At 40.4% G+C, this 12852-nt stretch overlaps 1 protein-coding gene across 1 annotated transcript; it reads right to left on the bottom strand.

Moving 5' to 3' along the window:
- Positions 1–590: 590 nt before the first annotated feature.
- LOC134542143 (facilitated trehalose transporter Tret1-like) lies at positions 591–10025 on the bottom strand. Its single transcript, XM_063386155.1, has 4 exons — positions 9839–10025; positions 7257–7545; positions 5984–6359; positions 591–3219 (listed from the first exon to the last, which is right to left on the bottom strand). The coding sequence occupies exons 1-4, from the start codon at positions 9918–9920 to the stop codon at positions 2488–2490; spliced, it is 1479 nt and encodes a 492-aa protein (XP_063242225.1). The 5' UTR covers positions 9921–10025; the 3' UTR covers positions 591–2487.
- Between the last annotated feature and the right edge of the window lie 2827 nt (positions 10026–12852).

Genomic DNA, 12852 nt, shown 5'->3' with positions numbered 1-12852 from the left:
TGAGCTTCTAACTACCTTCTCTTATTCGAAACACAGAAATACCTGAAGTGTTATGCTTAGGCCCAACTGTGTGGTATTAGACATCATAAGGGATTGAATATGAAAATAATCATTATTCAGCCAAACATTGTGTCTATTTTCGTCCTAAAGGAGAACGTTGTTATAACACCAGGGGTCTGCTTTTTGAAACATATGATCATTATCTTGAACGAAATGGTCAAGACTTAAAACTTTCACTTTGATAGTTACTTGAAACCTCTAAAAATCCCAAAAAATCTTACAATTACAAAAATATTTAAATGCTTCAAATAATACAAAATAATCAAGAACAGTTATCAAAATTATTTATCTCTGTTGAGGTGAGTCATTTTGGTCTGCAGTTTCTTTATAGAAATAATTTACTAAACACAGTTGACTGAACAATTCAGTTCAAAACATGAAACCACGAATGTCTAGCAATTAATGTAATGACCCATAACCAACATAAAAAAATTCTAGCAATGTGTAATTTGTGACTAATAAAATAATTAAAACGTTTTACATATTACTGAAAATTTTATTAAAAAAACTTTTTGAAAGACATAATGTGTACAATATTCTAATATTTTTATAAGACTTTTTTTATTTTGACCCCAAAAGGAGTCTGACATTTTTTATTCTATAAATAAATCCATTAACAGTGAATTTTTAATTCTCATTAAATGTGCAAAACCAAATAATAAATCTCGTCCTGGAACTGTACATCACTAAGCCCATCAGCAGACTGCAGATATGTAGGATATAAATAAATATGATTACAAATTATTTTCAATCTCCTTAAACCTTCCCCTTTAAACACGACAATTTAAATAAATTCGCGTACTTATTAACACGTGATCTTTAATAAACTTGTATTGGCATAGGTAAACTAAAAATAAAATTCTACAATTGTATTTCAATATCATTATGTTATGCATGACATTTTTGTTGGAAAATTTAATGAACTGTTTGTTTGATGTTTTTACATGATTACTGATAATATTTTTGTTAATAGATATTTGGTATTATGTTTTATTTACAGTGATTAAACAACATAAACCTTGAGATCATTTTAGGATACGATCCGAAATAAATACTAAATAATATTTTTAAAAATAAAAACAATAAAGAGCAAAGGTTTCATTTATAACAAAAATCTTACACGTAATCGTAATCAAACAAATTGACAAATTATAACTAAATATTTACATATTATTACAAAGAACACAAAACAATTTAATTTACACTTCATTGTCTAATTATGCAACTCAAATGCATAATACACTTAAAAATATAAAGGATAAAAGCTCTCGAACCATTTAGGTGATTCTATATGTACTCTGCAAATGTTCCTAAAATAATAACGCGTCTTTCTAAAGGTGACACAAACGGTTTTATTCATTTCAGTACCACCAAATGTCAAAAATGTATGTGTTTAGTTTATTTCTCATAAGTCAGTTAAGTGCCTGAATAGACATTGATATTAAGCATATGAGTCAGTCACGTCTAATTTTCTCGTAGAAAACGTTCAAAAAGAGTAGCAGGGAAATAAAAGTAACATACATTTTTTACTTAAGTGATTTTTCCTGTCGACCATCAAAATTTTCTTGTGTCACTCTATTCCAGAGAGTATGTGCCCTTTATAAACGTACTTCACTGAAGATTTAGACTTTTTCAGCTGGATAACGTGAAATAATAAAACAAAACAAACGCAGATTCCGACTAGCAATAATGTATAGGTAGTTATTTTGTTAGTGCCATAAGAAAATCCAGCGGTTAAAGTCTGATTGCTCACTGGAACACTTGTCAAAAAAGTGACACCTTACATGGAACAGGGTTTTTTTTTTTGGACGTACGCCATTGCTAGTTTACACTATATATAGAGACCTGAAAAATTCGCGGGTTCATTTCGTGTTATGGTAAAATTCAAATAATTATACAGTTGTGTTGCTTCTGTCATTGGTCCACTGTTAATATGTAGGACTCTTGGCCAATTAGAGACGATCAATCAAAGAAGTATCCAACCACAAGTTACCCACTTGAGACGCCTCAAAATTCAGTACCCAATGAACGGGCGCCATTTGCCCAAGTAGGCAGAGGATCGTGTAATCTATCCTGGAGGTCATTGAACTCGCGAATTTTTCCAGTCTCTAACTATATGCAGGGACCGGAAAAATTCGCGGGTTCAATGACCTGTAGGATGAACTCCATAGTTCTACGTACACTCGGTCAAATGTCACCAACTCATTGGCTGCTGTCCTGTGAGACGTCGCAACGTAGCAGCCTGTGATTCGATACAGCTTTGGTTGGGTGTTTATCATTGGCCCAGAGTCATCCAGGTGAGTTGTGAGCCAATAGTAGAGGCAGCACTGAGATATAACTATTTGTATTTTAGCCTATCGCGAAATGAATCCGCGAATTATTCCGGTCTCTGACTACATGTCATAAAGCCCCCATCGGAAGGACTGCTCAAAGAACGTGTGGAACGGAGCGTGCATCGCTGGTCGACTTGCGCGGCGGACCCCGCAGCACGGAGCGGACGTAGCGGTCGCCCCTGAGCTGCTCCACCACGTCCTCTGCGCTCCTGCCCTTGGTCTCGGGCATGGTGAGGAAGACTCCCGCCGAACCCACGAGGCACACCGCGGAGAAGAGCCAGAAGGCGCCGTGCTGACCGGCGGCGCGCGCGAGCGGCGCGTAGCTGAAGGCGGACGCGAAGGCCACCAGGGCGCCGTACACGCTGCAGACCGTCTGCACGGGGCCCTTGGCGCTGGCGGCCACCATCTCCGTGGCGACGGTGAAGGTCATGGGCCCCAGGGCCAGAGACAGCCCCAGGATGTACCCCGACAGGCAGGCCAGCGGGATCCACCCCAGGGACCCCGACACCCGGCCGGCGTCCTTCAGGTACAGGAAGGTCCCCAGCGCCGCCAGGCACGCGCCGATGAAGAGGTCTGTGTACAGCAGCAGGGGCCTCCGGCCGAACCGCTCCACCACCAGCGCGGACGCCAGGGTGCCGAACACCAGCAGCAGCCCGATGGCCACGGTCGACAGTCCGGGGGACATGGCCGAGCCCGACTGCTGGAAGATGGACACGGTGAAGGTGGTGACCACCGTCGCGCCGCCCAGCTGCTTGTTGGTCAGGAGCCCCATGGTGATCAGCAGCGCTCTCAGTGTGGGCTTGTCGAACACGCCGGACAGAGCCACCTGGCCAACACCACAAACATGCACACCTTTTAAGAATACAGTGATGGGTAGGGACACCTGTATTTCGCGATTTCATTTCACGTCAAGGTATTTCACAAAACACTGTAGCTTTCTCTAAGAGCCGCGGCAAATTGTGAGGGTGCAGCAGTACGGTGAACACATTCTCATTGGCCCCGTCAAGAGCGTGACGACACCTCTCCCCCGACCTAAGCAAATAACCACAGGAGAAAAGCTACAGTATTTTGTAAAATACCTTGACACGAAATGTACTCGCGAAATACAGGTGTCCCTGGTGATGGGTAGAGACCGGAAAAATTTGCGGATTCATTTCGTGATAGGCTGAAATTCAAACATGTGTACAATTCTGCTGGTTCTGCTATTGGCTCTCAGATTGACTGGAATCTCTCTGGACCAATGAGAGAGACTATCGACCAATGAAGCGTCGAATCACAAGCTACCCAGTGGAGACTCCTCACAATTTAGTACCCAATGAACACGCGTGTTTACTCGAGAAATACAGATGATAATGGAGGCTATCCTAGAGGTCATTGAATCCGCGAATTTTTCCGGTCCATAGTGATGGGGTTAAAGGATTTTATCAAGAATTGTTTCTTGTGGGCATGACAGAGTTGTTAACACACACAGTAATGGTATAATAGACCTACTGGGTAAACTCGCCAAGTAAAAAAAAAAAAAAAAAAAATATTTTATACATTGGGCACTGTACTTCTTGGGACCTGTCTCAAAGATGATGTGGTTAACTGTTAATTAATAAAAAACATGAAAACAATAAGTCACCAGCAATTATAGTATGTATCAGTTAATATATGTTGCTCATGTAAATAGCAGATATTTTTTATTCAGGGTACTACTATAAACAGGTTCTGGGAAATAGGAACATTTTAACTACAATAAAAGGTACATATATTGTTAGTGTAGAGGATTATCTACATAATAATTAACTATAAAATTCAACCTACCATAAAGTTTGTCTTAAAGTCATGCAAAAATTACAATACTGTATTTAAAATATCATTAAAACTCCCCATATCATTACCATTTCTTGGCAGACAAGCAGACAAGCTGTAGCTTTAGCGTGGAATGAGATGTAAAAGACAATGTTAAACGTTAAATGCAATCTCGCGAGTAGTTAGGACCGGGGACGCACCACAACGCCGAAATACCACAACGCCGATCGTACAATAACGCCGAATACCATAACGCCGAATGTCACAATTGACCACAACGCCGACAGCTAGAAAACTGCTGTGTACCACAACGCCGAAATACATTAACGCCGAAAAAAAGTCATTGCAGGACCAGTGGCGAGGCGTGAGGTTTCATTGAGGGAAAGCAACAACTCCGTTCACCCCAAAACACGGTGGAGGGGGGGGGGGGGTCCGGGGGCCTTCCCCCGGGAAAATTAAGTTTTCAAGGTACAAAAGGGTGCTATTTAAGTAGTTTTCTTAACTGAACATTGACTATTCCACAGGTAGAAAAATTGACATTTTTTTTTAAATTATAAACTATTTTTGAAAAATAATAATGTTTGGCATACATTATTCTGATAATAAAATACCTACTCTTCATTATTTATATACTAAGTGGGAGTGTAGTATCATCGATATCTGTTACAAAATATATAAACAGACAACACATGGCAAAGTAAGTACTTAAAATAAAGAGAAGAAGCTCATAAAAATGTACTAGAATAGTAAAAATTAAATGTTGGTATTTTTTGTACCAATACAAAAAAAACTATCTTCATACGTTATCAGAAACTCTGTTAACTGGTACGTGGTTATTCACAGTCACTCCAGCGAGATTGCAACTCTCGAGCTGGGATCCCGTATCCGCCACCCGCGGGGAGCTGGGATCCCGTATCCGCCACCCGCGGGACGCGGTCGGTAGCAGTTGGCACTGCTAGGCCGCCTCCCGTACGCCCACAAATCCCCCACGCACTACCAGCCTTTGGTTACCCAATAGGGCGCAAGGGAACTCCCAGCAAACAGCCCGCGAGAGAGATGCGCGCGCCCCGAGAGACGACCGCCGACTGAAACGCCACCTCGCCACCTGCCCTGCCGAACTTTAGCGGACATAGCCGAAGCAGTCGGCGGAAGAATTCCACCGTCTGCTTCGGCCATGTTCGCTTCAGTTCGGCAAGAAAGCGCTACCTTCGTAGCTTCTACCACGTGTTTTTACAGCCAATCCCCTCCTCGAACCTTTGTACCATGCCACCCCCCTTCTGAAAGGAAACTACTGCGGCAGCCTTCCTGCTGAAAGCGGTCCTACCAGCGCTTCTAAACCTAGCAACGCTTCTTAAACAGCATGTTTTGTGTGTCAACGAGTTCTTTTCTTTTAGCGCACAGCGCACAGTATTGGGTCCCAAGAAGATAATGTAAAAAATACATACACCTAACTGCACGAGCCAAAGTAAAATACTATACTGAATAACATATTTATTTAAAAAATACATTGTCTGGAAACTGCCTGGGCAAGCACTGCTTGCCTTGCTTGCCCTGACGAGACGCCACTGTGCAGGACTGCCACAAAGGTTACGTTAGGTAAGGTTAGCACACAAATTCCTTCAGTTGTTTTTCATTTTGCTCCTGTGGCCCCCCTTCCCCGCAAAATCATTTTTCGGCGTTGTGGTAATTCGGCGTTGTGGTACACAGAAGTTTTCTAGCTGTCGGGCGTTGTGTTCAATTTTGACATTCGCCGGCGTTATTGTACGTTCGGCGTCGTGGTAACGACCCGTCAGGACCTTTCTGTTCCGTTTGTCCAGCGCCTCGCTCGCCCTCGCTCGCACGCGCTCCAGCTCGAGGTCGCAGTCCTGGCCGGCCCTGTACCACCGGAGCGAGTCCTCGGCCTCCTTCGTCCTGCCCGCGGTCATGAGGAACAAGGGCGACTCGGGCAGCCGGAAGAAGCACGCGGCGAACAGGACCGGCACCAGCAGGCAGGACGCGTGGTAGACCGGGTACGACGCGTAGTTCCCCGCCGCGTAGGAGAAGGTCGCGCCCAGGTTCATCGACAGTCCGAAGATGGCGGCCAGCCGTCCTTTGATGTCATCCTCGGCGAAGTCGCTGGTGAACGCCGGCACCAGGAGGACGATGCCTCCGCTCGAGATCCCGATGATGACCCTGGAAATTGCAAATAAGTGGTTTCAATCGTCTCAAAAAAAAATTGGTTGTCTGTAAAGTCGGTTTACGGACGATAGTTTAACGTGACAACGTCATAACAAAACATTGATGAAATGATTGCATACTTTTATGAGTAAAAGTGAATCATTTTTATTGAATTATCACTATTTTGTATGGATACAAAGAATGAGTGAAATGAACTCTACAATTTAATTCATAAATTTACTTTTATTTCCACTCATTAATTCAAATATGTTTATTACTTTAACGAACAGATTATTTTAACTATAACTTTTATAGATGTTTGCTATTTAACTTCTTCCAGTTTGTGTTATTGTGTTAAGGATAGGACGATGATAGGAAAAGTAGGAAACGAATGAGAGTGTTTCAAGTTAATGTGCCTCAAAAAAGTCAAATCAATGGTTGTTCCAATCGAGTGAAAGAGAGATAGATGCGGCGCAAGCGTAGAATGAGCGTAACGGGACACAAAATAACGGGACAATGTGCGTTACGGGACACTTTTTCGTGCTTTCAGCCGGCGTTCATCGATTTATTAGACGTTGTCACGTCAAAAAATATATAATACTTTTAAAGTATTACTTGGAAGTTCACAGTTTTTAACTTTGAATAAGTAGTTACAAGGTATAATTTTTGTGACACACAAGGCATTATTATTTTATATTATTTTTATCTTAGATAAGAACAATATATGTTATAAAATGTTTACCTTGTTCTTTAATAAAACATTTAGTTTAGAATATTTACTTGGCTAATTTTGTCAGTATCATGACACAACGTCTTCAAATTAAAAAAATGCCATCGCCTTATTTTAAGATTGAAGAACTTGAAGTGTAATACGATAATGCCAAAAAAGGTCATCTGACTTACGGTACATACCTGGCAGAGAATATCATGGTAACGGAGTTGGCATACAGCATCATAGCCCAGCTAAGGATGCTTAAAGCCGCGATGGCGTAGCCTGTTATCTTGCGACCATAACGATCATTGACATACATGAAGGCAGGGGTGGCCACAATGCGGGTCAGATTGATTATAGACGCTAGCCATGATGCATCGACTTCTGTGATCGGTGGTATTCCCACTGGAGAGTTTTCAGATTGAAGTACTGGAAGAATAGGCGCCGTCCACCCATAGGCTGTGCCCGATATAAATCCCGCGATGTTAACTGCAAAAAACCAACAAGTCAGAACTCAAATAACAGTTTCTAATTGTAGTAATCTTGGCATATTAACTCGGCGTTTAATATGCCAAAATTCATCAAATTATGATAATGAAAATACATGCTTTCAACAACTAATAGTCAGTTATTTTTATTGCCATGATATGCATCGCGTTTTACAAGTTTATTCAAAAATATATAAAAAATGATATTAATTTCCAAGCAACAACTTTGTAAGATTCTTCACACTCTCAATTGTGATACAGTTATAGTATTGCTTAAATAATATCGGCATAATGATAGTGAATTTAGAAGATTAATTTTGTGTAAAACTTAATTTGAAGCACATGTGCATCAACTATTTAAATGCACTTATCTCGACATATTCAGGACGAAGTAATTCGGAAGTAAATAAGGAGACACGATGTTTATTTTGGCCCAATTATCTTCTGACCTTGGTAATGCCTAGAGGCAGGAAATTTTCGCGAATAAATCTGAACGCCTACTAGACTGCAACTAGGTATACCCACATCAGCGGTTTCTTCCTTGTGATTGGCGGCCGTCTGCGAGAGAAGTCGTTGCCTTGTTTGCACGAGCCACTCAGGACGAGTTTGCTTCCACACTGAATTAGTGTGATTGGTTGATGTAACAATCGACATGCACCTCAAAGTAACTCACCCAATCACGAAACACAGACGATGCTACAGTGTTTTAACTTCCAGCTACTCTCGGGATCTTTTAGCGAAATTTTCATGGCCCTAGTAATGCCCAAATAGCACACCGAAGTGGCGTGATTATCATTGTGAAGTGGAGTTGAGTCTAGCCTTGGACGGAAATAATTAGTGCAATAATAGTGACTCGTCTCACAGGGTCTTGCTTGAAGCCCACCTCGCCCGAAATGTGGGATCTATCAAGTGAGAGTTACGAGACACTGTAATGCTGCATGCTCCCACAGTGAGCGCTATTAATTCTTATTTTCTTTTGATTATTTTATTTTGTTTCAGAGTTTCAACAATGATGCGAAAGGGAATTTCCATTGATATAGTTTACTAAGTATTATACACGTTAAAGATATGTTTATCTTACATATGGACGTACAATGTGAGGGAGTGGGTGTGTACAATCTTTTCACGTTGACAATCTAAGTCAATAATACCACTTTTCATTATTTATTTTGACGCCATGAACTTACTGATGTGTTGTTTACATCTTTTTTTATTAATAATCACTCATGGCGAACTCCTTTCAAACAACTAAACAAACTTCTGGCATTAGTCTTTTCAAACAGTTGAATTCAACTTAAGGATAGATACCCACTTCACAGTCTAATACCTCCATGGTAGATTGTTTACTTAGCTGTGCGCGCTTGCGCCCGGGCCACTGACAGGAGCGACACTTGACAACACAGGAGTCACCGATATTTACGTACAGTGTGGGGTCATCGATCCGGCATTTGACGGTTCTGCAAAGTTTGTAAAGCGGCACCCACGGAGGAAAACTTTTCGGGTGGATTCAAATTTGTAGACCTAGGCCGCCCATTCGCATAATTGCGCTGCGGGCATTTTTGACTTTTCTCTGGGTTTATCGTTACTGTCCGTTTTCATTTCGGTAAATGTTTTTTTAATTTTTTTTTGCCTTTTTGATGTGTTATATCTTAACTCATGGCATAAGGAATTTGGTGGGTTTAGTTTCGTGAATGCGAGGGAAGTAACGGAAATGTATAACAACCATAGTTTGGCCATCTGTGGCGGATGGCGCGAAACAAAGTTCACAAAGACAAATGTTATCTTTAAATTATTATATCTTTAATGAATTTTAACAAGATATGCAGTGTTAAAATATAATTTCTAGTAGAGAATCAGGTCCAAAGCTGGGATTTAGTATTTTGTCAAGTTTTTTTTTTTTTTGCTTTTAATGGAGCCATTCAATTATAATAGTCCAAGTATCCGCTCCGGCAGCGAATTCTAGCAGAGGGTGCATGAACTACGTGTGGTTTTCGTCCAAAAATTTAGTTGAAAACATGGTTTGCATATATTTGTCAAGCTCGGCATTATTTTGAAGAATTCTATGTTAAAATTTTTATGTCCCATAGCTTTTAATTATGAGTGTGTTCGCGACATGAGAACATGTGAATTTCGCTCGTTACCGAGGGTTTTAGATGTTACACATCTTTGACGAGTTCTGAAAGACTTTTCCATAAGGTTTACTTTTCCACCGTCTCGCGTTCTCCCGCACGCGTCGAAACAATTATTCTCCGCGCAACTTAAGAAGAGACCCGTCCCTTGGCGCGAGGTCTCACCCACGACCGCGGCGAGGTACTGCCTCCAGCGACGCGCCGATCTGCCGTCGTCGTCGCCGTTCTTCTCCTTCTCGGTCGCCATGCCGCCGCGTCGCGCCTCGTCGGACCCGCGACTGCGACTCCGCGTTCGTCGCCTGCGTGCGGCGACCTCGCTCCCCGTAAGCCCCGGGGGGCTTTACACGCCCGGTCCGCGTCTTCACCACGCACTACGTCTGTTTGCGAGCTGCGTCTTGTCGCGTTTGGAACGAACGTCGCAGCAAGGCCGTGTGCGCGAGCGCCTAACTTCAACAGCAGCCCACTTACATTTAGTTTTGACGCGACAACGTCTAATAAATCAATGAACGCCGGCTGCACGCACGAAAAAGGATGACTCATTGTCCCGTTACGCTCATTGTACGCTTGCGCCGCATCTATCTCTCTTCCACTTGATTGGAACAACCATCGATTTCAATTTTTCGAGGCGAATTAAACTTGAAACACTCCCATTCGTTTCCTACTTTTCCTATCATTGTCCAATCCTTAACAGAATAACACAGATTGGAAGAAGTTAAATAGCAAACATGTATAAAAGTTATAGTTGAAATAATCTCTTCGTTAAAGTAATATACATATTAAAATTAATGAGTGCAATAAAAGTAAATTTATCCATTAAATTGTAGATTTCATTTCACTCCTTTTTTGTATCCATACAAAATAGTGATAATAAATAAAAATGAATTAATTTTATTTATAAAAGTAAGCAATCATTTCATTAAAGTTTTGTTATGACTTGTCACGTTAAACTATCGTCCGTAAACCGACTTTACAGACAAACAATATTTTTTTTTAAGTTTTACAGAGTGTCCATAAAAGAATGCCCCAGTTACAATGGTAAATTATAAAATTGACCATTTGACAACAAACCAAACTGAACGTAAACTACCCTAATTTTTTTCTCTTACAAATGTAAAATATGTGCACCTTCAGTTATACGACACACGTCCAACCTAAAGTCCAAATCTCCCCACACTTTAAATAACAAGTCCGGAGTAATGGAAGCAAAAGCCACTTCAATGCTGTGTCTCTGGCAAATCGTTAAGTAGCGGCGGAACGGAGACACGATATTTTATAAATCCTCAAAGGAAAAAAATATCGCTTGGCGTTTTGTTAGGTGAATGTGGAGGCCAACGTAAAAGAGCTCTGTCGTCTCGACCATTTCGACCAATCCAACGGTCAGAGACTTCGACGTTCAACCACACTCGTACAACGAGAATCCAATGGGGAGGACTGAAATAACAGATGCACTCTTAGAAAATTGCAGAACACAAAACGCTTTACGCTCAGGAGTCACCATTTCGCGCAGGTGGCGCTGCAAGCGAGAAAACAACAAAGCAGTACTCGCGCATGCGCTATCTAAAAATGTTTGAGTTACTCTTTATTTGTGACCTTGAACCAAAACTATACAAATATTACAGTTGATAATATTAAAATTTACAACTGAGGCATTCTCTCATGGACATAGTTTACTTCTATTACGTTTTCTGAGGCGATTAAACGCTAGGCATTCTCACCTTGGAATTCTCTCATTTCGTTTTGTCTCGATGATCGTACAAGACAGTTATATGATCAACATTTAAATAGCTTTTGCCAAGAAATGTGTCAGAATTTGTCAATAATACACATATATGATAGAAAGTTTGGATAACTTTTGCCAAAAAAAATGTTGCAGCGGTTGTACAAAACGACAGAGTTATTGTCGCAAGTTAAATAACGTTTGCCAAGAAATGTGTCAGCTAGTACAAAAAGACAGAGTAATGATCAAAAGTTGAATAACGTTTGCCAAGAAATGTGTCGGTAACTGTACACGAAGACAGATATATGATATAAAATGAAATAACCAAGTCGCACATTGCATCCCAGGCGCAACTAGATATCGGAAATTGTAGCAGAATGATACCCCTAGCTTCTCCGCAACTACACCTACATGATTGTGTTGCAGGTCGGGTAGATAACAGGCGTGGCGTTTTCTCCATTCAGTTTGCTCTGCAATTGACTGGAACATAAATATTGCGTTGATACTGCCATATTATGTGAGTAGAGGGTAATGAGGTGAACCCATTTATTAAAATTCGTATAAATTGAATTTTCTGCAAACAAAAGTGTAATTTATAGGTTAACCTCAAGGAACGTGGTTGAAATTTTGGCACTGTAATTTTATTTACTTTATTTAATAACATATTAATAATATTTTATTAGCTCAATAAGGCTAAGGGTTTTTATAGTACGAAGTATTTAGAGACGGATTTCATTAGTTTAAGCATAAACAAATATTCAAAAATATACTAATTTTTATAATTTATGTTTTAAAATGTTTCAGTGTAATATGTTATTAATTCCATATAAGTATAAATTCTAACGTGTGCGTAAACTTTACACCATTAGCTGTTTGGTGAATTTTAACCAGATGGGCAGTTTTTTTCATAACATTCTTTGTCGAAAATCCGGTTCAAAGCTTTGGTTTAAGATTTTTTCAATTTTTTTTTCTTTTATCGGAGCCGTTTCTAACAGTTTAAGATTTACAGTTGTTTCGTGCTGCTATCGCTATTTGTGTTTGATGATTGCAGCAACGTTTACGATTCAGACAGTGAATTCTAGCGGTGGGCGCAGAAATAATTTTGTTTGATTCGCATTCAGAAATGTTGGTATTTGAAAAGCAACTATTTTATTTATCAGTTTATTTATCACTCTCAGCATTATTTTAAAGTATTATACGTTAAATTAATTGTCAAATGTCTATACTTTATGTTTATTTGCAACATGAACAACATGAGAACACACGAGTTCGCTCGTTACCGAGGTTAGATGTTACACATCACTGCCGAGAACTGAAAGACTCGCTCTATTATTTTGGAGGGTAAACCAATTAACATCACTTATAGATTGGTACGGTTTTAATTTGAGTGCAACTGAAATGTTTAGCAAACGAGAAGCCACTAATCCATAACGCCTGAAATAATTAATTTGTTTACTTTATT

Source organism: Bacillus rossius (assembly GCF_032445375.1).
Source record: "Bacillus rossius redtenbacheri isolate Brsri chromosome 4 unlocalized genomic scaffold, Brsri_v3 Brsri_v3_scf4_2, whole genome shotgun sequence".
NCBI lineage: Eukaryota > Metazoa > Arthropoda > Insecta > Phasmatodea > Bacillidae > Bacillus > Bacillus rossius.
Note: the sequence above shows the minus strand (reverse complement) of the source record. Positions and strands in the feature narration are given on the sequence as shown.

Coding starts and splice junctions, on each gene's coding strand:
- LOC134542143 (XM_063386155.1), bottom strand. CDS start 9,920: ATGGCGACCGAGAAGGAGAAGAACGGCGACGACGACGGCAGATCGGCG. Junction 6,360..7,256: donor ACCATGATATTCTCTGCCAG/GTATGTACCGTA, acceptor TGCAATTTCCAG/GGTCATCATCGGGATCTCGA. Junction 3,220..5,983: donor TGGACAAACGGAACAGAAAG/GTCCTGACGGGT, acceptor GGTGTTGGCCAG/GTGGCTCTGTCCGGCGTGTT.